The sequence below is a fragment of the Apteryx mantelli genome, chromosome 7, assembly GCF_036417845.1.
Source record: "Apteryx mantelli isolate bAptMan1 chromosome 7, bAptMan1.hap1, whole genome shotgun sequence".
NCBI lineage: Eukaryota > Metazoa > Chordata > Aves > Apterygiformes > Apterygidae > Apteryx > Apteryx mantelli.
Genome location: NC_089984.1, coordinates 13702375 through 13728255, shown reverse-complemented (window position 1 = coordinate 13728255; position 25881 = coordinate 13702375). Strand labels below are relative to the sequence as shown.

The 25881-nt window shown below is 38.8% G+C and overlaps 1 protein-coding gene across 1 annotated transcript in view; it reads right to left on the bottom strand.

The window, feature by feature from the left end:
* Positions 1-25881, bottom strand: part of OGDHL (oxoglutarate dehydrogenase L) — a 59609-nt gene that overhangs the window by 5658 nt on the left and 28070 nt on the right. Inside the window, exons 9-19 of the mRNA XM_013961480.2 lie at positions 25330-25509; positions 24855-24983; positions 24282-24461; positions 23890-24042; positions 22285-22387; positions 21561-21689; positions 18908-19058; positions 15395-15522; positions 5619-5797; positions 2622-2693; positions 1033-1158 (exon numbers count right to left, since the gene is read on the bottom strand). Of these exons, the coding sequence (XP_013816934.1) occupies positions 1033-1158; positions 2622-2693; positions 5619-5797; positions 15395-15522; positions 18908-19058; positions 21561-21689; positions 22285-22387; positions 23890-24042; positions 24282-24461; positions 24855-24983; positions 25330-25509 (1530 nt within the window). The remainder of the gene's footprint in view (positions 1-1032; positions 1159-2621; positions 2694-5618; positions 5798-15394; positions 15523-18907; positions 19059-21560; positions 21690-22284; positions 22388-23889; positions 24043-24281; positions 24462-24854; positions 24984-25329; positions 25510-25881) is intronic.

The following is a 25881-nucleotide window of genomic DNA, read 5'->3' as shown; positions in this document are numbered from 1 at the left end:
TTGAAAGCTTAAGAAGTTTCAAAATTATTCAAAAGATTTAGATAATCAAAACTCTAAATGTTCTCAACTACAATTGCTTATAATTCCCTTCCAGAACAAAATAAAATCACAGCCTTTGAACCAGTAAAACATTCAACAGCTCTATCTTAGTCTTTAAATTATAAAGAAGCTAAAGAGCTTCAAAGGTAAATACGGAGCTTACTCAAAAATATTTGTGCGTTTTAGCATCTGTGTTAGAAGTTGGCTAGTCTCTGAAAGAATTCAAGGCAATTGCTTTTGAAAGGAAGGTGAGAGGAAGGGAGAGAATCAATTGCAACAGCATCGAAGTTTAGCTTTAAACACGATCTAGAAAGGATGAATGTCTAAAACCAATGGAGCACTTTGGTCAGCTCTGCCAACAAGAGACTGACTGGAAGTGTTTGCACTCAAGGGAAACCCAGGCTGAGTTTCCAAATTTCACTTGGAAGTTAGCCACCACTACAGTCACAGCAAATGCCTTAATGTAGTCATAAAAATGTCCATGTCTTACGCTATATAGTTCATGTTTAAACTAGGATAAACTAACTTGCACTAATGAATTCTTCATACTATCAGAGAACATCTCTGTAGAGGAGAGGGGAAGAGTCTGGCACTGGAGTGAAGCCAGCATCAGAGTCCAGACCCAAAGAGCCTGATTCAAACGCAGCAGTCACTTCTTATGCAAATACGTACACATTTTTTAAGTTCTAGCAGTTAAGCATATAGATTATATGTATACAATGTATTAGCGACACTGTATCTTGACAAGCTGACCTGGCGGTCTGCATAGCTAGAAGGAAGGAAAGCTGAAAACCAAGCTGTAGAATTCTGGTAAGTGAGAGCTGAGTTTCATTTCATCAAATCAGCCACCTTTAACCTATGCCCATTTAAGGTTTTTCACCAAGGATTCATTTTTTTATTCAGCAGTATGTCATATACAAACAAAGATCCCTTTTTAATGTAAGGGATGAGTTAATATACCTAGAATATTCAAGTCTATTACAGTAACTGTACCGGTTTTCTGAATGGCAGCAAGATCTGTCTTCTGAGGACGTGAAAGTAATTGGCTGGAGTTGAACAATTCACCACAATCCAGTTGCATTCATACAGCTGGGAAACTTCAAACTGTTCAGTGAACTCCTGAGAGAAACATTAAAGGCATAAGAAAAATATCGGGGGGGGGGGGGGGAAATCAGAAAAAAGGCTTGAAAGCCATCCTTCTATTTCTGACTCTTAGCAACGCCCTTCCTCAAAAACTTAATTAGCAGATTTCTACTGAGATTATATTATTAGCTAGGGAAGCATCCCTACAAACAGTTCTCCTCTGTTTCTACCTCTTCCCAGAAGTGTATGCAAATAAAGGAAAAAAGCTCCCATTAATTTCAGCAGGCTTCAATAGGTGGAAGACACAAAATGGAACCCCTTTGAAAGGATCTTAAAGTTACAATTCATTTTTTTGTGTGTACAGTTAACTCTCTCTACCTCTCCCTTTTTTTGTAGGTGTCCTGTCCTCTTCTACTCTTTTATATAATATATATATCTGTTTTATATTTATGTATTTTATAATTTTTTTATATAAATAATACATAGGTGGACATAGGCATGCATAGATACAATAATCTCACCACAGACTGGTACAGCATCTAAAACAATGATGTCCTGGTCCATCATTTGAGCTCTCAGCTACTATGATAAAATTTGCACTTGCTTATTATGTGCAACTGACAGTGCTTAAGCATAGTCAGTCAAACGGAGCTTTATGCTGCCAGTGCACAGAAAAAAATCACTTTTAGGTGAGAAAGAGCATGGCTCTGAAACCATCCTTACCCCAGTGGTAACAGATCCAAAACTGAAATACACTTTTTCTTTTTTGTTTAATTGATGGGAATTTCAATTTCTACATAATAGCATTTATTAGAACTAAATTAACACAAACGCTGCAGTAGGGAAGGGCATGTTCTGTTGCCCAATATCCTGTAGAGCTTTGTACTTTTTCTGTAGATGTGACTGATCAGTCTCTGAAGTTCTTAGCTGAACCAAATTTAGAAATTAGACTAAGTTTATTAGGGAATTTGGGGATGATTCTCTTATACTTTTTGTGGAAGTAGAATTTTTATACATTGTCCTCACTTTCGTGCTCTCACCAGTACAACTGAGCTCCACTGCAAAAGCCAGGTGTGATTTCACTTAGCTTCCTTTAGAGATACCAATTTGTAATATGCACAGCAATATAACCAGGCAAAATCACTGGCCCTGAGGAACAGCCATAAAGAGATCATGCTCCCAGAGACTGATTGCACATGGCCTCCGCTTTGAAATGAAGTGGCACAGCTGCATACTTTGATTATTTTTACTAGGACCAAGTTAATGTTATACCAGCTCTTGAAGCTAAATCTAAACCCACCATACCTAGCTAAAAGGATTAAAAAAGAAAAAAGAAAAGAAAAAACTTGAATTTTTTCTTTCATGGAAAATAACTGAATGCTACTTGTGGCAATAAACTGATTTCTCAGATGATAAAGCCAACAAAACCCACGTTAAAATAAATCTCCAACAAGCAAAGAGCAGGAAAAAGGACACGGCCCTTGACAAATCCTACTTACTGGATAAGCATCAGAATCATCATTGCTCATCTGCAGAAACCTCTCAGGCCTCGCCGATGAATGCTCTGGACCCTGGTAATCATATCATTTAAAATATTAAAAAGCCAAAACAGCAGTTAGACATCAGCCTAGGTCACTCACTGCTTAAGTACTCCCTGTCACCCTTGCAGCTCTGCACCAGGCAGCACACTCAGTCCCCCAGCCAAAACCATGAAATGTTGCAGCACAGAGAGAAGAGGACCTGCCACAGGACTGACATTCTTGGTCTTCCTTCTATGGGCTGTTTTCACAGGAGAAGATTAGTTTTCACATGGAGCTTCAATGCATTTATCAGTTGCAAGTAATTTCTGGCCTGTCTCAGTATATCTGCACAGCGAAGACCAGTGAAAGGCCAGTAGGTTCATGTGGACACAAGAACGACCTTGCTAATGCAGGGCCAAAAGGAGGAGGGGGAATGTCAGGAGGGCAAATATTATGTGCTTCTCAGTGTACTGCAGTGCCCCACACTTCTCAGCAGCAGACTACACTTGCATGCTGAACAGGAGCAACCACTATTTAATTGCTGATTCCCTGTGCTTTATTAGCAACACATGTGGACTCGGGATCTCTCTCCTACAATAGCTCACTGTTCAACACAGGACAAAATGCCCTAAATGAATACTTCTGCTGAAATGGATCAAAATGCATGTAAACATTATCTGCTAACTAGCCCAGGATTAATTACTGTCTCCTCAAGAGGGATTTTACATTCTGTCAAAGTACTGAACACTCAAGTCCTCTTTCTCGCTAGCAGCTCCCAAAGCAATTTCTTCTAACGCACACTGTTAGCCCCATTTTATACTAACAAAACACACATGCTGGGCAGAGGCAACATCAGGAATAAGGAATGTAACAGAATCTGTTGTCTCCCCCCTCTCAAATCTCTCCACAGCTCTTAAGTTAAAGACGTTTATAAAGAAGTTTTGCTTCTCTCATTCTCAAAGCCTATCTCCACTTTTAAGGTGCCAAATACTCTGGTCATAAGTGAGTAGGGACTTGGAAGAAAGAGGCAAAGCCAAGTGAAACTGGTGCACAGCAGGAGTCTAATATTGCAATAGTGCTTCTGTATGCATCTATTTGCTGTAAACCAAACCCTACCCCAAGCACAATCTTCACACAGAGATAAAACACATACAGCACTCCACAAGCATACTGAATGCAATAGGCTGGAAACAGATGTCGCTAGCACACGGTTACAAGAGACACAGAGGCTTCCCTAACATACACACGCATGTTGCCCCAGCAACAACCTCAGTCCAAGGCCTCAGTGTCCACATCCATCTTTGATTTCTCTGCTGACACTGCCAGTCAGACTGCCAGTGACTGCTGTGTGGGATGGTGTAGGGTTTATTTCGATTGCGACCACCTATCCAGTGAGACCTATACTGAATCCATTAGCTACTTTCAAATGAGTCACCAAGGAGCCATAAGGCAGCAGAGTCTTTCAATCACAGCCAACCTGCCTGCAAATGCATGACCTAGAGGTGAAAAGATCCATATCCCATTACAAATCCTTCCCCAAATCATTCTGTCCCCAATGCTGCAGTCAGAGAAAATAACTCTCCTGTAATGGAAAGCTCCTCCGGGAAGATAATGGATTTCAACAGCCGTGTGGGATTCTTAAATATTCAGAAAACACCTGACACCAGTAGCAAAATAAGCATGTTTCAGAACATCTGGGCAAATCCTAGCTGCCAAATGGCTAAGAGAAAAGAAAGATTAACAGGATTACAAATAGCAGAGATCTAGCTCCCTTCATGTGAGCGCTTCCTCACAGAGGGCCACACTTCCTCCTGAGAGCACATTCAGGCTATCACTCAGGATTCATTTGGAGTCCAGCCCTGCAGTCCTTACCTAAAGAAAAATTAATTTATCAAAACTTTTGTGAACAGCACCAGACCCTTTATTCTTTACACAGAAAAGGGTATGGAAAGCCATTCATAAGATACGAATGCATATCAGTATATCAGAACAGGATTATAACTGAATGGAAATAAACTAAATTGTTTGGAAGAATGGTAATGACTACCGGTTTGCAGTAAAAGGGTCTTTAGCATTTATAGAGATGGAGATTGCCACTATGGCACATATTATGCTTTTCTTAAGAGAAGACTAGAAACATACATGCATCACTTCATGCCTGTCAGTGAATTTGAAAAGGAGAAAAAATCAACCTAGCATGACACGATGTTCATGTAACCTTTGAAAATAATTTAAAAGATTTGAAGAATAATTTTACTGCTGATGTGAACTTCATGAACGTTGCATACACAGCCCCTCCATGCCCTTCCCCCCAAGACATTGTCTAGTTCCTCCTACTAGCCACCAAAGAAGAGGGCAACAGCTAGCGGAAAGATGTTTCTTCCTAGAAAAGAGGAATTTCTTATTATATCAAAGTTACCCACTGTCAATTATTTTTGAAGAACTTTTAAAGTTTCATATCAATTCATTGTAACTAAATTCAGTGCAGAGTTCACACAGACATGTTTCATGCAAAATGAAACCAAACAAGTACTGCTAGACACTGACATTTTTTGGTTTTTATTGCACACCAAGAATCCAGCTTCTTAGGGAAAGGCGGCAGTGTCTTAGGTAAAGAAAAAAAAATAAAGAGATGGGGGAAAAAAAGGCATGGAAAAAAATGGGTTTTTTTTCCGCATTCTCATGCAGTTACTCAGCAACACATTAAGTCTTCCATCTAATAAGGAAAAAGTGGCACAGGCCACTAAGAAGATAAAGCCAAGTGCTCAGAAACATTTCTCAGTTTTCTTTTGTTCTCACTGACCAGCCCACACACATTCCCTTTTGTAGCACTGAAGCAGTCCAACACACTAAATAATATTTCCTCCCTCTCCTAATATCACTGTGAGATTCCCAAGATACCTTTGGATTTTAGGGACGGGGAATGAGGTGCTACAGTTTTACACATTTCCATTGGTGCCAGTGAGCAACACTTACCATTCCTTCCATCCCATGTGGCAAGAGCAGAACAATCCCATTGTGGCGAACCCACTTAGCCTGGCCTGAGCTGATGAACTGGTCTATTATACACTGGGCTGTGTTGTGAAAGTCGCCAAACTGGGCCTCCCAGCACACCAGGGCGTTGGGACTTGCCATAGCAAAGCCAAGTTCAAAACCTAAAAAACAAACAGGTAGAAGGAAAAGAAACAGACTTGCTGAGAATTCTGTTCATTTCTCATAAAAAATAAACTGAGAAGAAAAACAACATGATTAAGAGCATGAATCAAATTTTTTTTTAGCCCTGTTGCAAATCATGCAGTTTTCAGTAGTACCATTTTCATTATAAAGATTAGCAAATAACCTTCTCACAATACTGACTCTAGTCCTTCGAACTCTTGCTCAAACATCTGAATATGATATGAGTTTCTAATGAACAGTTAAACTTCCCTTCTCAGCTCAGACTTTTGTGAGAGGTTTTCGAGAGAGCTCACTGAGGTAGTTACCATTTTTCCTGTAAAAACACACTTACAATCCAGGACTAGTTCAAAAAGCTACTTGCTCATTTTCTGACTTGCACAGCCCTGCACAGTACTGTTGATTTCCCCCTGCCCATGCAGACACTGAATAGCATTATTGGTGACATCAATCTTCAGTCCATAGGCAGGACCATAGTCTTCAGACTTTTAAATAAGCTTGAGCATTCCAGGTGCATAAGACACACCTCTGGAGTATCTGTCTTTAGTAAAGAGTCTTTTTTTTTGGCAGGGTTAAGGATCTCTGCCTCAGTGACGGAAAGCAGACCAGAGACATTCTTCATGGGGATGACATCGCTACTTTGGCTAATGAAGGCAGAAAGGCACAAGCTTATCTCTCTCTCCAGTCCTCGACAAACATCTCAACCCCAGTTCCAGGGGGTTTATAGTAGCAAGTAAGTTCAGAGACTTCCCTAAACTTGTGCTGTTTGAACTGTAAATTCAAATGATTCCTTACAGAATAGAAGGACCACGCATTTCCACTTACTCCAGCACATCGGGTTAGCACAGCAAGACAAGTGTACAGACAGCAGTGCAGGTATTCTGCACAGAACAGGCCAGGCAGCTTGTTGACTGCTCTTAAAACTTAAAGTTCCAAATGCAACTGAAGTCTCTCAACAGGCTCCATGGGTATCAGTTAAAGGCAGAAAAAAAAAAATTATTTCTCTCACCGAGAGATCTTTAGCAGTACAATAAAGCCCCAGCTTCATGGTAGGATTTGGGGAGATGAGTAGCAAAGAGAGAAACGAAAAGCAAACTGCTATCCCAATATAAGCTAGCACTGTAATTGCTGTCTAGCAGCTCTACTAAGGCAAAAGAATAGAAAACTACAAGGGTGTTTGCATGTGCTGCATGGCTTTTGTTATGCACCTTTAAACACAGCAGAATTTCATGCTAAATTAGACCATGAAAACCTAGCTACATGTAATGCACTTGTCCCAGTTTAATGACCATGCTTAAATTTTAGGTATTTTTCAATACCATGTTCCACAGTGACCAGCTCAATGTGCTTGCTAAAAACATACATGTAATCTCTGCTCATGTTTTCCCTTGTTACTTCCACACAGCTGAGTCTGGAGTGCTGATCTAGTATCTGTACTCATGTTATACAGCTATAGCTTTGAACAACTGAAAAAGTTCAAGCTCACACAGGTCACCTGCGTAGCGCTACACTAGATATAGAGGTTCTGACTGAGGAAAAACTGATTCAATACACACAGAGAATAAATATTTGATGGATAAATACATTTTATGTTGAGGTTTGTAAGTTCTGCACAAAATCTTAAGATCTATTTTCAAACACAATTTTAACACGGGAATATTCTCACTGAAGGTTACTCCAGCAAATAACTGGCATTGCTGTTCTAAAATTTTATTTAAAAACCTAAGATAATGAGTTGCAACTCTTTCCTGAGTAACTGCAACATTCTCAAAAATGTAATAACGAGCTCACAGACCAATGAGGATTTCTTGCCTTTGTAAAACAACTTTAAGATCCGATTATGTGATTAGTTTGCAAGGAGAGAGTCCCATCCCACTAAAGCTGAACTGTACTGAACTCCTGTGCTTTGTATTTATGCTATTTACAAGCCACTGTCATTTCCATTTTTGTCTGATTTCACCTTCTTTCTTTTCCTCTGTTTCCTTACTGCCACACTGTAGACGTCACAAATGCTGTTCTACGATATAGGCTTGATAGCAAAACCAGCTTAGGCAAAAATGAACACACTTTCAGGTAACAAAGTTACTGTACTGCTGAATTTGCCCATCTGGCCCCTAAACCCCCAAAACAGTCACAAGAGTAGTGTACGCTTCATTAAGACAGAAATGAGCCAAGACAGAAATTTTGGATGCAGAGTAAAACTCCTTCATATCTGAGAGCATGGTACACTTATCCTGATACTATGTATTAGTTTGGGTTTTCCCCTTTTTTAACTTGCAGACAATCTCAGGAGTACTGGACAAGAGTATCACAACGCACTCTGTAAAACCTAATACTACGCATAATATTTCCTATACCCAAATGCAGCTAGGAGCCCAAATCCAACCACAAGTCAGGTACCTAACAAGCCTCCTACATATTCTGTGCTAGTAAAATCCAAGAGAAACTGCTTTGTGACCAGCAGTATTTAATAAACTAGAGTAACCGATTGGGAATGCATAAAAAAAAAGTCATTGGAACTACAGTTTCTGATTCTGATCAACACCATTTTACAACTCTTCTAATCAGAGAAGTTTCAGGAACTCTGAAAAACCTCAAACGTCCTGGCAGAGAGGAGCTTAGCATCTCAATATTCTCCACACACAGTAGGCTACTGCTTCAAACTCACCAGAGAGTGATAGCTGACATGTCTCATATACTTGTCATTTGTGATTTATACCCTGGTGACTAGAGGCTGCAGTCCCTCTAACAGAGCCTCTCTTCAGGGAATTCAGTGCATAAGGGAATTGCTTCAAAGAGAACTATAAAACCAAAAAAGCCCACAAGCAATAAGAGATTTTATTGCTACTAAACTACCTTTAAGATGACCTGACATGCCAAGAATAAGAGAAAATGTAACAATATATTAAGAGGCTGAAGAGAGCAACATGTGCCACATACAGCACATGAGTTATTTTAAGGTTACCAGTGCCAGGTTATGGACTTACTTACAGAGGAGGATTTTAGGATCAACTCCTGTTCATACTTTCTTTGCCCTTTTCAGCTTTTGCTCAATTTTTACTTTATGTCTGCTTTCAGAAAGATGCTCAGAGCTCTGAGCTAAGACTGAGGTCTTCATGTGCTGGGAGCTGCAAACACACAAGTAGTTCCTTCCCTGAAAGTTTTACTGTCAAATTGAAAGGGGGGGGGGGGGAAGGTGAAGAGCAAGCATTTCCACCTCATAAATTTGAGAGCTAGTGATCATATAGTTACAGAAAGTTTGAAGTAGCTTTTACAATGTCACAAGGAAAACCCACAGGGAAACTAGCGAGATCTAGGCATGCATCAAACAAGTCCCCGCGTAACACTAACTACAAGAACGTCCTTCCAACACCTTATATGAAGTTTTTACACAGGTTGTCTACATATGACACTGAAATTGCTTTAGTTTGATTCCCTGACCACAGCTAAATTGGCATTACAGGATCTCTTTCTTCTATTCCAGAGAAAAGTCTCTTCAGACAGTGCCAGCATACAGACTTTCCCAGAAGGTTAGTAGATGGACAACTTCAGGACGACTTAACTGCATGAGAGAAATAGCAAAATAACTTCAAGCAAAACTGTTTATTTATGGAGACAGCTGGTTTACATCCCATTTTTCTAGTGTCTCCTTAGTCTACTCCTTGGTAATTCCAGCCTAGTTTTTTTTTGTTTGTTTTTTTTATCATCTCCATTGCAAGAAATCTTTGAATCACTTGACTTCTAGAGTGCTGAACTCTAAACAGTCCATCCATGACTCCAGCAGCTGCCTATGCTCTCACCAAAAGGAGATCAATAAGTTAAGAGGCCAACAGGAGACTGGTAAGTTAGAGAGACTGTCTTTCACCTTTGAGTCACTATGACAGTCCATTTTCCAAAGAGGATGGCTCTTGCTGATTATTCATTTGGTCTGACTCCCTGTACGTGCTTTCTTTTAGAACACAGTTTAAATCTCTACTCTCCTTATTTGTGCGATTCCATTGCTTTTAAACACCACGCAAGGAGTGGAAAAAAATCTATACAACTCCTTCAATGCATGTTCCCAAAGGTATTTGAAAAATAGATTTCCCTAGATAGGCTTGAATCCCATTCTAATTTTACACAAGCATTAAGAGACCATTTCTACTGATTAGGTGACATGGTTGAGAAAATATGCAATATGTTCAAGGCTTATTTGCACATATGCTGCTCTCTATAAGGATAGGATAATCCAGCTTTTGGAGAAGAAAGAACTGAGGTGCTGACCACTTGGAATTACCAATAATCACATAGTCCTTTTCAAAGAGTATGGAACTTTATGAGGATTTAAAACTTGCTCAGAGCACACACGTAATTCTGTTTCGCATACCAAAAATACCCTTGAAGTTTCACATGGGAAAAAGGGTGTAATTTCTCACTTCCTATCTTGTTGCTCCCTTCATGCTAATAATCACCCCAAGGTGATTCTGTCCCAGGATAAGCTACATTAAAAAGGGTGGTCTTAACACAGGTACCTTCTGCAAGCTTGCTGACGGACATATAACTATTTGGGGAAATATATTCAAGTGCAATCTGTACATTCTGATTAATATTTTTAAATTAGCACCACAAAGACTACTGTATCATGAAACATGTGTCTGTGGTATATCCATCTTTGTTTAATCAGTCTCCAGAACTCATTTTCTACCAGGTAAATGACTAAGAGAGTTCATAACTTTAACGATTTTTTTTTTTTCTTACCACCAGCAATTACAGCAACTGCTAGGGAGTCTGCCTAGAATTACTACTCCTACCTGCATGTGGAGAAAAGTGTTTGAAGAGCTGGACCTGAAATACTAAATAAAAAATCTCAAGTTATTAGTGGAAAGATGTCTAAACAGATGCAAGAGGAGAGGCAGAGGCAGAGCTTTTCCTGAAAGGGATTTGTTCAGGCACCAGATCAGTCAAGGTCAGGGAAGGTGACCCAAGCTGGAAAGACTCCACAGTTCTAGAGATGAGACACAAACTGCAGGGGAGCAGGATCCTCCCAGACTCCTCACAAGGGCTTAACCTCAGACCAGAATAAAGGGTTAAAAAACTTCAGCAGAGACCTTGCAAACTTTTATTGCTTTTGTCTCCAGAGACCAGAACTGAACAATGTTGTTTCAGAATGCTGTGCAAAGCTTGTGAGCTTAAACGATTAACTCTTATATAGCTAGAGACCTGGAGAACACGTTTAAGCTATGGAAAAATCTAGTGCTGAGACTCCTGGCTGCAAGATGTAGCTCTCAAAGAATGAAAGGTGAAGAATCTGGGTGGCAGAGAGATCCAACCAGTTCCTGAGCTCCTTGCAGCCTTTAGGGGCTTAGAGCACACCAGGGCCTGGGGGACCATGACCAAACGCAGAAGCGCAGTAAATTTCCAAACCGAGGGAAGATAAGAAAGAAAGATACCAACCACTTGACTGAGGTTGCAAAACTAATGTTTTAATTGTTGGAGTTCATTAAGGTCCCTAGATGACAGGCATAGTAGAAATGCTTGTTTCTATTAGCCCGGTTCCTGCTGTGCTCCCTTACTGTTTTTTTGTCACTCTGGCAGAGAAGGAGGTGTTGTCAAGCAAACTGGCAGCTTACACAGCACATTATACTGTATTTTTATCCACAGCACTTTGCATGACTGTCGTAAGAACTATAGCTTTCAGTCAACATAAGTAAGGCTACAGCTTAATTGAATATGATTTCTAAGTGACTTAAGGCATGAATGTTAAGTAAGGGCCATAAATGGCTTATCAGTACAGGGAGATAACGTCAGAATGAGGAAAATTAAGACAGATTTGTGCCATGTTTAATCGAAAAATCTAACTGCAGGGACTAACAGAGTGACATGCATCCTTTCACAAACCCAAATACAGCCCAGGAGAGAGGGAAGTTAACACCTATTTGATGGCTGATTCTACGGAAACAGAAAGACTGATGACTTCTAGAGCTACATGTATGTGCCATTAAGAACCTGGCCCTTTCTGCAGTCTGTCCTGTTTCCTAATGCAATTTCAGTCAGATAATTTCAGCATTTCCTAATTGTAACCTTACAAGAAATATATTATTCTGAATGAGTAGTAACTTTACATATTCCATCCTAGGAGCATGTTGTGAAAAAATTGAAATCAATACCTGTCTTTTTTTCCTCTGCCTTTCCATTTAAACATCTTCCCCACCAAAAAAGCTGTACTCGAGGTCTCTTGAGGTTCAGGACTTTGCTGAACTATGTACTAACTCCAAGTCTGTCATGCTTGGAAGTGTCCTGGCAGTTCCCAGTATGGGATGTTACAATCCCAGACCTCTCAAAGCCAGCACTGAATCTGACAGAAAAAAAGTCACTCTTCCTGGATGGAGAATCAACACTACACAGTCCTTCTGAGAGTGATACAGAAAGACAGAAGATTCTTTAAAGTATTTAAAAAAAATGCTGAAGAGGCATCACAGAGTGCCTTTAAGGTAGTTCTGCTTTTCTTCTCTGTCTTGATCAGCAAATAAACTAGGGAAAACTTTTCTGCTTACATGACTTCACACAGCAATCAGTTACACTCCCGGACATACATTTTCAGTAAAAAGGAAAATTCATAGCTAGATGAGTGAATGCACAACTAAATTGCAATAATCTGGATATAGCTAAAGATACTAGACATAGGATATCACAATTGAGACAAGAAATTAGGGATTATTAAATACTCTGATTAATGCCCCAATACACACACCCCTTACTACTTCCTGTATTCAAACACAAGCAATTGTTTGAACTATAAGATAACAAGATTACCTTCGTTCTATCTCTAAGGGAAATCGATCTTGTCAGAGTACCATTTTAATGGAGCAGTTGCAACCCAGGTGCTCCTAACCAGCTCAACAATAAACTTGGTGCAAAGCTCACAGCTCTGAATAGGGGCCAGCTCTTGGCTTCTGCACCTGCCAAGGAAATAATCTGTGGTTTTATCATGCAGAGCTGTTCAACCCATTTTTACTTAGCTCCAATTCACAGGAACTAAAGGAATTTCCAAAATGATTCTGACGTGTTGCATGTTTACACAGCTACAAATTATTATTTTTTTCCTGTATCTCCTCTCACAATCTGCACTCCCAAGTACTTTAGGACACTAATCTCAAGCTGTTCCTCTGCAATAGGCTTGTACAACAGAATTAGCATGTAGAAAAAATAAAACTTTGGGTCTTTTCCCTGTTTTCCTGCTCTCGAAACATCAACTCCTTGAACTGCAACAATCACTTTTTTGTCCACATATTAAAAAGGAGACCAGATGATGTTACCAGCCAAACAGATTAAAATTACTATAAATTCTTTTTGACTAACATTCTTAACTAGAAGAGACATTCACACACTGGTTCCTTACCTCATCACTGTTTCTCTCTATGGATACAATATACAAAAAGTAAACATACCAGAGAAGGACGATAAGTAAAAGCTAACAAGAGAGTAAGAGACTTGATTATAAAAATCATTTCAACATAACAACATGGCATTTTAATTAAAAAAAAAAAAAAAAAAAAAACACACACAACCACTCATCAACTATTTCCATCAATTTAATCTCCTTTACTGTCAGAAAAAGTCTGAGACATGGGGGATTTAGAGTTCTTTCTATATAATTAAAAACATCAACATTGTTAGTTTCGAAGAATCAAATTTGAATTTACTCGAAGGATCAGATGTTACATCAACTTTCACATTTCTGCTGCTTGCAGTGTAAACATGTTCAGTACAAGAAAACCAAAACTGTGAGAAATGGTACCAAATCGGAAACAAAAAATAAGACCATTCTCTGAAATTAAATTCTTGCTCTTTATCTACAGTAAGTAATTTTTCTTACTTTTATACGCATCTTCTCTTTCACTCTCTCTCCTATTTAGAGATCATATATAAACATTATCTAATAGCTTAAAGAGATGCAGAGGAAGTATCTTAGTTTTGCTTATACCAATTCTGCCACAGAACTAACAAAAATACCTCAAAATCTCAGCTCTTCAGCCCATGCTCCAGCTATACAGTTTTGTACCATTCAAATTTTATTATTAGCAATATGTAATATGTATCATATGTACAACTGATTACACGTTCAAATATTTCTGTAATCTTCAGGCAAGCAGTTCACAATTACCATCTTTATCTATCATGTTTCATTTTCTTCCCCTCATACCAGCTATGAAATGGATACAATTCTTCATTATTTACCCAAAGGATCAGTAACATTCTTGATAAATTATTAGATGCCTTTGTTTCGTGTTCCCCATTCCGTTTGCCACCCTCAGCACATCAGAGTGAGGTTATCCATTCACTGCTGCTGAACATAAAATGTCTGTCCAGTTCCAAAAATATAATTCACAATGATTAATGCTACAGATAACAAGGATTTGTGTTCTTGAAATAGCACATTCAGACTAGCACTCAGTTCATATAAGGCTAGGATGTCTTTTTATATCTATATTCCAAAGTGTCCCTGATTTTGTTGACAGTTCCTCCCCTTTTGTTAAAGCATTAGCTGTATGTTCTGGCATTGCCAATATCAACTACAACAAATAGATTCTTTCAGCTGAATCCCACAGCTGTAAAACGTGGGGACGCCTGTTCAAGAGACGCCAGCATCTGAAAGGGATGGCTTTGATATCACTTCTACATACGGCTGTTCCACAGCATTTTTCTATGTTCTCTTTCTTGCTGAGCTCTGTCTCTGCTACGCCTAACTTACTTTCCAAAATTCAAATATTATGTCATTACTATGCAATTTGCTGCTGAACACTAATAAGACCAACGCTGGCATATTCTGTAACTTTTCTGCTGAAAGATACTTGACTCTCCCAAATCACAGTTTTCAGTATAGGCAGGTTCTAAGCAGCCTATACAAATAGGGATGCCATTGGGGAGTGTAGAAAGTAAGTTTTGTCCTACAAGCACACTAAAATCTGTGCAGATTCATACGCTGGATGCTACAGGCAACACATTCAAAAATTAAAGAATAATTGAAGTTTTCCCCTCTCATTTGTAATCTATGCTAAAATGTTAAAAACAACATATAGGTTAAAAACAAGACCGATCATAGCACGCTACAGAAAAACAGAATTTGGTTTAAAGCTTATATTACAACAATTTTTAAAAACCTTTCAAGATAAGAAAACAAAGTACAAATCTTATAATGACCACAGTAATCTACTGAATGTCTTAGACTGCTTTTCTCGGGGCGGGGGGGGGGGGGGGGCGGGAATCAGTTTAGGCATTTTGATTGCATTTTAAGCCACTGTTCTGCACTTCCTGGCTTCCAACTGATGCAAAACTGTTATGAAAGCAATAATGTCAAAATACAATACAGGCAGAGTTTGCTTATGTTTAAATGCAACTAGCAGATGGATGCATATTTTTTGGTTTGAGGCTTGGCAAACTCAAGTAACAAACCAAAACTTTGCAGGCCAGGAAGCTCAACCACATTAAAGCAAAATCTGAAAAACTTCCTCCTAACAATTCTTCCTGCCATCAATTCCTCCATCTTGTTTGAAACCTATTAAACCATAACCAAATCTCTTAGTTATCCTGAGACATACCTAAGACGCCATATTCCGAAAGGGAGCTGTTGCACACAGTGTAGGGGGCCTGCTGCTCCCAGAGGTGATTCATGGGAACGCACGTCCTCTTGTCAACTTCTTGATCGTGAAGCACGTGATGGCGATGGCTGCAAATAGTTGTTGAAAGAAATCTATCAGCTAAGAATAACCTTGGGCTGCAACAGAGCCATTTTAAAATATAAACCATCAAGCTACGTTCCAGAAAGTATGAAAGCAACAAAGTTACCTCTGGTACACACAATGCTGGTTGGTTGAAACATAGAGATACCATCATACCTTTAATACAATTGCTACCCTATAAGGACTTTCACAGACTATCCAGGCTTGTTCTCACACACTCATGGAAACTGAAAATACATCATCATTACTGGAATTTGGGGGGGGGGGGGGGGGAGTTTATAAAATATTTTAGACTGATAAAGTCAAATTTCAGAAGGTTAAATTGTTATTAAAACCATTTTACTGTGCCTCCCTGGCAAATTCTATTATTCTTTTCCTTAAGACAATAACCGTTTGTCTTTTAAGCAAAAAATTCATCCAAGGAGCTTCTCTCAGCACCAACACTGAAGTAGCTGCATCCTCCTTCCTGCCATTTCCATTCATACCACTTGCAGCTCTCTAGCCCACCATTCATCAGCACTGGAATGGGGCACCAAGGAGCACTATCAAAACAGAGACGACTGAAGTAATTACTGTAATCCATTAACTCTCGGAGCAGACTAACTGAGTGAATCACACCAATATGTCCAGCTTTACAACTGCTAACATAAGGACAGCTATTATGTTGGTAACAACTACTGTGTGTTGTACAGCTGCCAACACTGAACTGAAGACTGAATCTTTCTGTATTTCCTTTGGTATAATGAATGCTAGCAAAAGAGCTCCGAAATCTATTTAGAAGTCAACAACATAAGACCAGGAAAAGACAGAATGCTTGAAGAACAGCACAGGGAGGTAGGCAGAAATGGGAAAAAACACACACAAAGACCAGCTGTAAGGCAGAAATAATTTTTGATACTATCATTTTATTTTTGGCATTCAACCAAAGATAAAAGGCCTAAATAGATGGTAACCTTCCTGAGCTTGAGTTATGAACCACCAACAAAAGGCGGATACAATGAGCATGGATGGACAGCCAGAATTATACAGCCATGCAAGTCAGATTTTGCTGCTGCACAGTTGTCAGGTTTACTGACATGAAACTAGCACAGATTCAAGTCTCTCTCCCCCTTTCCCTCCTTTCTCCAAAGTGTGGCTCCAAGATGAGAAAGGGGCAAGACCTTTTACCTGCAGCATTATCTGACTTCCTTCTATTAATAATGTTAAGTGGAGTATTACATTTAACACTCTTCAGATGGGAGAAGTAGCTTATATCTATAATATTCTGGGTTCCATGGGATAAGGGCTCCAGAGTGAGAAGACAGAGGTTCCAGGATCTAGCCAGCATCCTAGGGCTTGCTTGAGGAGACCTTTCTGGCTAGCACTATTATATGCTCACTCAGTGTGCAATGCATTCATCCCACTGCATACTGAGATTATTTTATACTGACAGAAGGTATTCTATTATAGCCAGCACTTCAGAAACTCCAAAATAGTGAGTGCACTCCCATAATGTTGTCTTCATTATGGCAGTACCGTATCTCCATTTCTCCCCAAATAGTAGCTGATGCTCCCTCTTCAATTAGACCAAGATATATGAGATTTTATGTACTTCAAAGATTTTTGGGGGGTAAGAAAGTGTCTTTTTAATACACAGTTTGAGAGAGGATACAATGACATACACTTCCCATGTGTTTGCAAGTGTTTTTTCCCCAGAAACAATGCACAGACATTTGCAAGAGTCTTCAGCTGTTAGGGGAGTTGCTCACATTTATTATAGATGGCAGAGAAACCCAACCACAACTAAAATAGCGCAGCTCTATTTAAAACTGCAGCATATCTTAGAGGTGTTTGTATGATGAGTTCACATTTCCACCTATTCCTCTGATGAAATGAATCTGAATACAGTATTACAGTTTAAGCCTTGTGCATTTCTACAGTGTTCTCTTCTGTTTAACAGGATAGTTTAATATTCTCTGACCTCCCCAGGTCTGAGGCATTTTTTTAACCTCATCCTTTACTGTTCTACTGCCATATCACAATCGTAATTAAAATTCACAATCATACCATAGCCTAGTATTTGGTAAACCTGGCATGCAAACTCAAAACCCAACAGTAAAGCAGAAACAGGTTACTATAAATCAAACATCTACAGTACTGGCTTCAGTCCCCAACTTCACAGGCATTTTTATTCCTTTCCTAAAAGACTGAATAATAGCTAAGGATTTCTGTGCCATGTGAATTCTAATCTTTACCAGTCTGAATAGGGTTTTTTTTGTAGCACGTTTTTTATTTTCCCTATGTTGCTGTGTACACAACAATTATTTTCCTCTTGGATATACATCAAGAAAATCTGGCTGATAGTTCTGGAAAATCCTCTTCCACCTGTTACAGAAACAGTATTCTCACTGCAAGTCTGTATGAGAGTGCTGGACATGACTAAGCACTCACTTGAAATAGGTAGTTAGGTTGCTGAACAACGTACACGTGTGTTCCTCTCCCAGGAGGTGCATACCACTTTACAAGACCCATATTCCTAAAATCAAGAAGGATGAGAAATCTGGGAGAAATCTCCTGATTCTCACTTTTGCATTAAGATCTTGTCTGAATCATTTTGTCAAACTGCCATTAGAATGGGAGCAAAAAGAAGAAAGCCTGAAAGCCTGGATACCAAGTGAAGTTCAGCACAGAAACAGAGAGGTGCACCACAGAAGGCAGGCACCAACACTCATCATTCTTTTCCGCAAGCATTCACAATAAAGTATAGGGCAGCTGCTACTCCATCCACCCCCAGCAATGAGTTTTGCATCAGAGAGTTCAATTAAATACATCATTAAGATTTTAGTCCGTGGAGAATCAGGTAGGGAAAAGCAGCAGCACCATTTATATTTTACCAAGTGATCAGATTCTGTGTTCATTCATGCTCCATGGTCGAGTCTCGGTACAAAAGATCTTGTTTCACTTAAAAGAGACTTGCCAACTGGCAATACGTTTGTTTCAAAGGATACTAGAGCTCGAAGCAGCTACCACTTCAATGCTATTTAAAGACTTCAGAATCTGCAGCAGCGAAACTCCTCATCTTACTTCTCAGTAATTAGATGGCTTGCAGCTGAATTTTTAGCCAAAAAGCAGAAAAAAAATCATTTCTGCTTTTCAGCAAGAGAAAGAAGAAAATGTCTAAGAATATTTATTCTTCCTTAGATTTAGTTCTTTGAAATGTTCTCTCTACAGATAAGCAGGAGATTGGATTCTTCTTGAACACCAGTACCTATTACGTTCAGATTGATGCCAAATAGCCTCAAATTCCCCTTCCCCTCAAAAAACCATATTGCTTAAAAACATGTTAAAGTGTTTAAGTACGGGCCAGCATTTAACAATTATTTCAATACTCACCTAAAAGTACCCCTTTCCACATCCTGTCCACTTAGTCGGACATGGATCCCTTCTTTCAGAAAAGAGCCAAAAGCCATGTATTCTGCTAAGGCCCAGTCAACAACCCTGTTCTTGGTCATTTCCAGGCGGGCTCTCAAAATCCGAGAGAGTCCTATATCGGAATAAAGATCAGAAATCAGTGGACTTACTTGAAAGACTTTCCACATTCACAGTACATTCACCTTTGCCCCACTGGACACAATACACTAGAACAAAAAAACCCATCAAGTTTGAGTTGCTACTTTTAGTTGCTGATCCACTGTCTTTGTCAAAGGCAGAACAGCTGCAGCAAAGTTAAGCAAATCCTGATACATTCTACAAATTGTTTTTCTAACCCGAACTGCAAGCAAAGTAAAATAACTTCTTTCCCAGGCAAAGGGTTGCATATTGTTCACACCTTGTTTTAGCAAAAGAAAGTAAGATTGGCTGTGTCAGAAACTACTGAGGACAATTAAAAAGATTCATGGTCCAATATTTCTCTCTACAAATTTATTTTCACATTTCTACTCCCAAATACTATTTTGTAAAAGACTGACAAGTCAGGTATTGGGTTAGTGGGTTTTTTTCTTCTCTCCTTCTCTCTCTCTCTCATTTTTTCTTGGCACTTGTCATATTGGACTTCTGGAGAAGTCACAAAGAGAAACAGACAGAATTAATCAATCAATAGCATTAGTATCAAGCAATCGACAAACAGGAAGTTACAGCAACTGCCAGTGGATTTTCAGTTGACAAGCAACAGCTGTTTTTGTTTGATTGCTTGTTTGTTTTACAGAGAAAGTTTTAGAGCTTGATGAGCTAAAAACACAACTTGCAACACTGTGGCTTTTAAAGGGGGGGAAAAAAAACCCCACAACTTTGAAGCTGCCCACACTTCAAGGTGCGTCCAGCTTTTGAGGCTATAAGCTTAGTGAATTTGGTGTCATTTGACATCAGCTTCTTTTCACACCTGCACGGATGCTTTTGGTAAGCTGTTCTGTTTGTTATTTTCCCCTTTCCCTCTGTTATCTTCCCCATCTTCGCAAAAGTCACACTGCTTCCATTCCACAAAAAAATTATTCTCTTGTCAAAGTTGTTTCATTTTAAATAAGAAAATCTTGATAATTGACTCATTTAGAATATTCTACACACCTGATTAATATCTCCCTGTCTTTCAACAAATAATTGGAAGCTGATTTTTTTTTAAGCTGTTTTGTTCTAGTGGAGGGATGCAAAGTACTTCAAAGGTGCTCTTCCCATACCATTTCCTGCTAGTCTCTCTCTTGTGGCCTTTTAGGCAACATAGGAGTCTAGCACAGCACAGTGAGAACTATTGCCCAGGAGGAATGCTTTCCTCTCAAGAAACAAAAATCTATCTTATATACTGGCAAGTGTTACTTAATGTCAAGGGTTAATCAAATTACTAACAAGAGACTGTCTTGTCTTTCTAATCAGAATGTGTAATATTAAATTTTATTGGCTGACTAATTTCAAACTTATCAGTGTCACAACAAGTTGCACAAATGCGTAGAAGAGTTTTAAAGTTAATCTAATCATTGTATCTGCTCAATAAGCTTGCAAGTGGTAATTAGGAATGCCCTTTCATCATTACTCGTAATAGTGTTTAATTGACCCAAAGGAACACACACACATACAACATCTATACCAGACACATTTTATCCTTGATTGATGACTGTGGAGAAGAAAGATTATCTAGAGATTTTACTCAGAAAAATCACTCTTTCCACAGATCCTAAGTAAATTTCCTCCAAGCCAGTAAAAGCAGAGAGAGCCCTAAATCAAGTGGATCCATCTTTACAGGGAGTAATAATATGCTTGTTCCATGGGGAAAGCTGCTAGACTCCAACCAGTAAAAGAATTAACTCAGAACTTGGACCCAATGCCAGGCACTCCCTATTGAGACACACACATTTAATTTTTTACCGTAACATGCTAGATTCAGAATTGAATCTCTTCAGACCAAAAGCTAAGATTTTTTGAGAAAACGCTAGATTTGTGTTATCACCAACACTAAAAGGCTACGCTGAAAGAAAAACTGGGCTCAAATTTACTTGCACAGAGTCTACTCTACTGTACTAAAATTAGGCTCATTGCATATCAGCAGTGTTGCCTGGTCTGAAAAGACTAAGCTAAATCTCTGAATAGAAAGTTACAAGAGAAGAACAAGAAAAGTGTCTTAAGTGGATCTCAAATTACCACCAGTTTCAACATAAAAAAACACCATTAATAATAGTGCTTCATGAGATGGGTGCCTTACTTCCCAGTAAGTCCCATGAACATGCTGCATAGAGGCAGCATTTTACACAAGGACTGGAAGAATGAAAGGATGTATTAACTTAACATTACAAACAGACTATAACCTCCCTCAGAGAAAAAAAAACTATTTTAACAAGGTATGGAACAGAAGTGGTATGATATTGAAAGTATATTCAACTGAGAACAAGCAGCGGGACCCTATCTGCCACATTCTCCTTGCCCATAGGATGGAAGAGGTAAAATTAAAAGAAGTCACTGCCATTTTCCCCTTTGGGAAACGGTCCATCAGCAACTCATGTGCAGAAATACAAAACCTCAGCAAGAAATGTAGCCACTGAAAGAAACAAGGACTCCAGCTGACCTGCATGTATTTTGAAGTCTTTCACTGGCACCGAACTAGCTACATTGCCAATGTGAGTCAGTAGGTCTTCTGAAATGCCAGTTGGGGGACATGACATGCTCTTGGGTTCTCCATCCACATTAAAGAATCCTGGAAATAAAAGGTTTGGTGAGATGTTGTAGAAATCTCTTAATCAGTCCTAGACTATCTGCAATTTATTTAAAAACCCACAGCTCTTTAAGACATTCTAAGCAGCACTCTAACCTAGTTCTTCACCTTTCAGAAGAGAGGCACAACCATTTCCACTGTCTGCACGACAACAGTACTCGATCTTACTGGCACACAGTGATCTGCTTTGTTTCTACTTTCACTCCCTGCGAATGAAGTCCAAGTGTGTGGGCAGAGGCAGCCAGTAAAAGGCAAATGGCACCTCAATCCCTCCAAAAAAGGAGTGTAAGGAATTTTCCTTCTTCCTGAAGGAATAAAGATAGATAGCACTAAAGGTAAAACACTTCTCTGCTAGACTGAAAAGTGGGCTTTTTAAAAGTCACATCTTTCAAGATTTTCTAAAAAATGCACCTCTTTCAAGGTGAATTGGAAAATGTTTTACTGCTAACATAGGCAAACCATAGGTCACATTTTATTTCAAAGGAATGCTGCCTGATAAAAAAAGTAAAGAGTCCTAGAATATGGACTCAAAATGAAAACACAATAACACTAGAATATATGAAAGGACACTTCTCACCAGGCCAAGGTGAATCAAGCCAGTGCTTAATATGTAGAATCTTATTATCCTTGGATCTAGTATATGCTTCTTCACATATTCTGTCATACTTTGCAATTTCTTCCTGTAGAAGGAAAAAAAGGCTTTCCTTTTAAAACAGATAAACACAACACCCTGGCATCCTACAGATGGGACCTACCATTCAGTATGATAAAAACAGTTAACAGTAATGCCATAACAAAATTTAGTTGCAATTATGCAAACAATCTTATTTTATGTAGAATAAAATTGTCTTCTAGAAACATGCTCACCCAAATCACTCTAAATAATTTATTTAGTTTATTGGGCAAGTGTTACCGAGGAGAGAACCAAGAGCTGAAGTAGCCAACACTATTCCAAAAATCAAAAAGAACTGAAGTGCTACATATAAATTACAGTCATAAGATCAGAATTATCCAGCTGTCATACTTCAGGCTGCTGAAGTTATGAAAGACTAGAAAAGATCCTCCTAGACAACTAGTCCAGCTGCAGAGTCCAACTAAGAATCTACTAGTTACACATTTCAATGGCAACAGGTACAAAGCCACAATCTGAAGCAAAATGCCTCTACAACATCTATGCTTCAGTCCAAAAACACACTCAAGTTATTAAGCTAGCTAATTTTAAAAGTACAACAGCAAAATGGAGCTCAGTCTGAGCAGCCAAAAATACGTCCAGGATCCTGGATCCAGTCAAAGTCCATGCCACCACTGGCACACTGTTACAACTATTCAGGATAGCTAATTCTGCATGAGCTGTGATCATTCTTGCGGATAACAGTATGCACACACACTAACTGCTTTTTGATTTATCTGCAATGCTGTGTTACTACACAGTTAGCCACACTTTCTCAGAAAAAGCTTTGTTTTATAAGCCTTCCATACATTTACTCTCAAAAAGATTAAGGTAAAGATCTAACCGGTTTAATACAGGCACCAGACTCCGTACATTTCATCTTTCTGGAATATTTCAAGTGATCTCTGAACTCAGTTGGATTATTTAAAGAAAATAACAAGGTTAAATCATTTTTCTTGCTTTAAATATACACAACAAACTGTTGAATGCAACTACCACTTCTAGGTGATCAACATGAAAACACAACTAGAATTATAAGCATTCAAATACTGTCTTACTGCTGAATCAGGATTCTAGAGACGAAGAACAGCTACCAAATTCTTCCATCTCCAATATTCAGATCTGAACACTTTTTAAAAATCTCAAAACTGAAGTAAACTTTTTTCTGTGTATATTACATCTATATTCTTAGTCTCAGTACTTCGCAGCACTTTCAGTCCTTTTCTTTCAACAATACGCATGTACATTCACGTGGAATTCATTCCTCATTAGGTTATGAAGCAAGGATTAAAGTTATGAAAATTACTGAAGTAGTACCTCCAAGGAGGTAAGCTTTAAAACTATTTATTTTACACAAAAATCAAAACTGAATTGAATCAGAAAGCGTCAAAGAGGGAAGACACAATCACAGTAATGAAAAAAGGTTGTTAAGCGGACAGCATATAATGACACAGCTATTTCTTCCTGCAAACAGTTTCATAGGTAGCCTTTAACACTGTTGACATATTGTACCTCAAACTCCTGTAGTGTTACAGTCCCATCTGCAATCAGTTTGTCAGCATACTTCTTCAGCACTGGCACCTGCTTATGAATCTGCTTGTACATTAGAGGCTGGGTGAACATTGGTTCATCCATTTCATTGTGCCCTCTCCTGCGGTAACAAACCTACAAAGGAAAAGATTGTTTCTGTTGGTAAGGAAAGATGCCAAATGAAATCTTTCAATTTCATGGTTTTACAGAGATTTAAAAGGTTTATGGTATAGAAATGTTTATGGATTCTTGTAGGGTTTTTGTTTTTTAAATGAAGAACATATGCTTCTTAACTGGGTCTTCTAAGCCACATAAAAATAAGAGAGAGAGTAGTATACACTACAGAGTGAAGAATTAGGAAGCCCAAAACTTACCAAGTCAACAACGACATCTTTATTGAATGTGTTCCGCCATTCTGCAGCTACACTGCACACATACATCACTGCTTCAGGGTCATCAGCATTCACATGAAAAATGGGAGCATTTACCACACGAGCAACATCAGTAGGGTATGGAGATGAACGGGCCATTCGGGGGTCTGTGGTGAAGCCAATCTAAAAACCCCAGAAATTACATTAAAATGATGGGGGCATCTCCCTCTACTTCGCTTCAATGCTTGAGGTTTTCATTTAATAGTCATTTACATGGCAGTACTCTGAGCTTTTCATTTTGGCAGCTATATGAGCTGCTTTTTTTTAAGCTTCCTTAAAAACAAAGCGAAGCAAATCCATTTAAGTGTTACCAACTGAATAAAATAAATAAATGTAGGTGATACAATATTATCCACTCAGAGTTGCTAGATACTGTGACCATTTTCAGGAACATCCTAACCATTCTAATAAACAGAGGGGACAGTATATCCAGCTAATAAAAAACAAGAACAAAAAAAGAAATATAATAGCAACTAATAAGCAGACAAATTGATTGAGAAATGCTCTACTTATTACCTGGTTATTGACCACAACATGAATAGTGCCATTTGTGGTGTAAGATGGGAGGTCACTAAGATGAAACGTCTCATAAACCACTCCCTGCCCTGCAAAGGCAGCATCCCCATGTAATAATATGGACATAACCTAAGAGGAAGGATTATACACACGTTAGAAAGCAAAAACTGCAATTTAAGCTCCTCAGGAGGATCTCTTTGTTCTATGTTTCTGTAGTGCTTACAGAATAGAATCATACTTTCATCATAAACCATATATTTGTCTGCATTCTGCCTGCTTTGTTCAATACTCAAATGAAAGTTATAAACCTACTTCCTGAAGTTACCCTAGAGGTCAAATATACTTTATCTAGTTCAATGGGTGGAGGAAAAGACAAGGATTTCTCCACAATACAAAACTCTTGGTAAACCACTTTCAATAAAAATACTATAAAATCCTATCAGGAAGGGTTACCATGACATTACACCATTTTTACCTTTTTTCCTGCCATATCCCCTCGATAAAACTGTTCGGCTTTAGTCTTCCCCTGCACAACAGGATCCACTGCTTCCAAATGAGAAGGGTTAGCCATCAGGGACAGAGTGATTTTCTTATTTGTTGCTCGGTTGATCCTCTCATGGTACATTCCCAGATGATATTTTACATCCCCAGATCCCTAACATGCAAGAGGTGGTCAAGGTTCAGGCACATCATTCATACAAACTGCTTCCAATTCAGTATGTCTAATTTATCCTTCATTCTGAAAAATTGATCTAGCTAGTTATGCATCAGTATACACTGTAGATTCGACAGTATAACCTCACATTTGAGCACTGTTCCTACTTTATTATCTCAGTGTCACTATCCAACACATGATTAATATTCACAGAATATTGACACTCATTTCATTTTTATGAAACAAAAAGATAGCTGGGAGTATGAACTCAGTCAAATGATCTGGAACTTATATGCCTACAATCATTTTTTAGACTTTACAAATGAGATGCTTCCCACATGTTAGAGGTCAGGCATAGTCTTTAAACTCTTT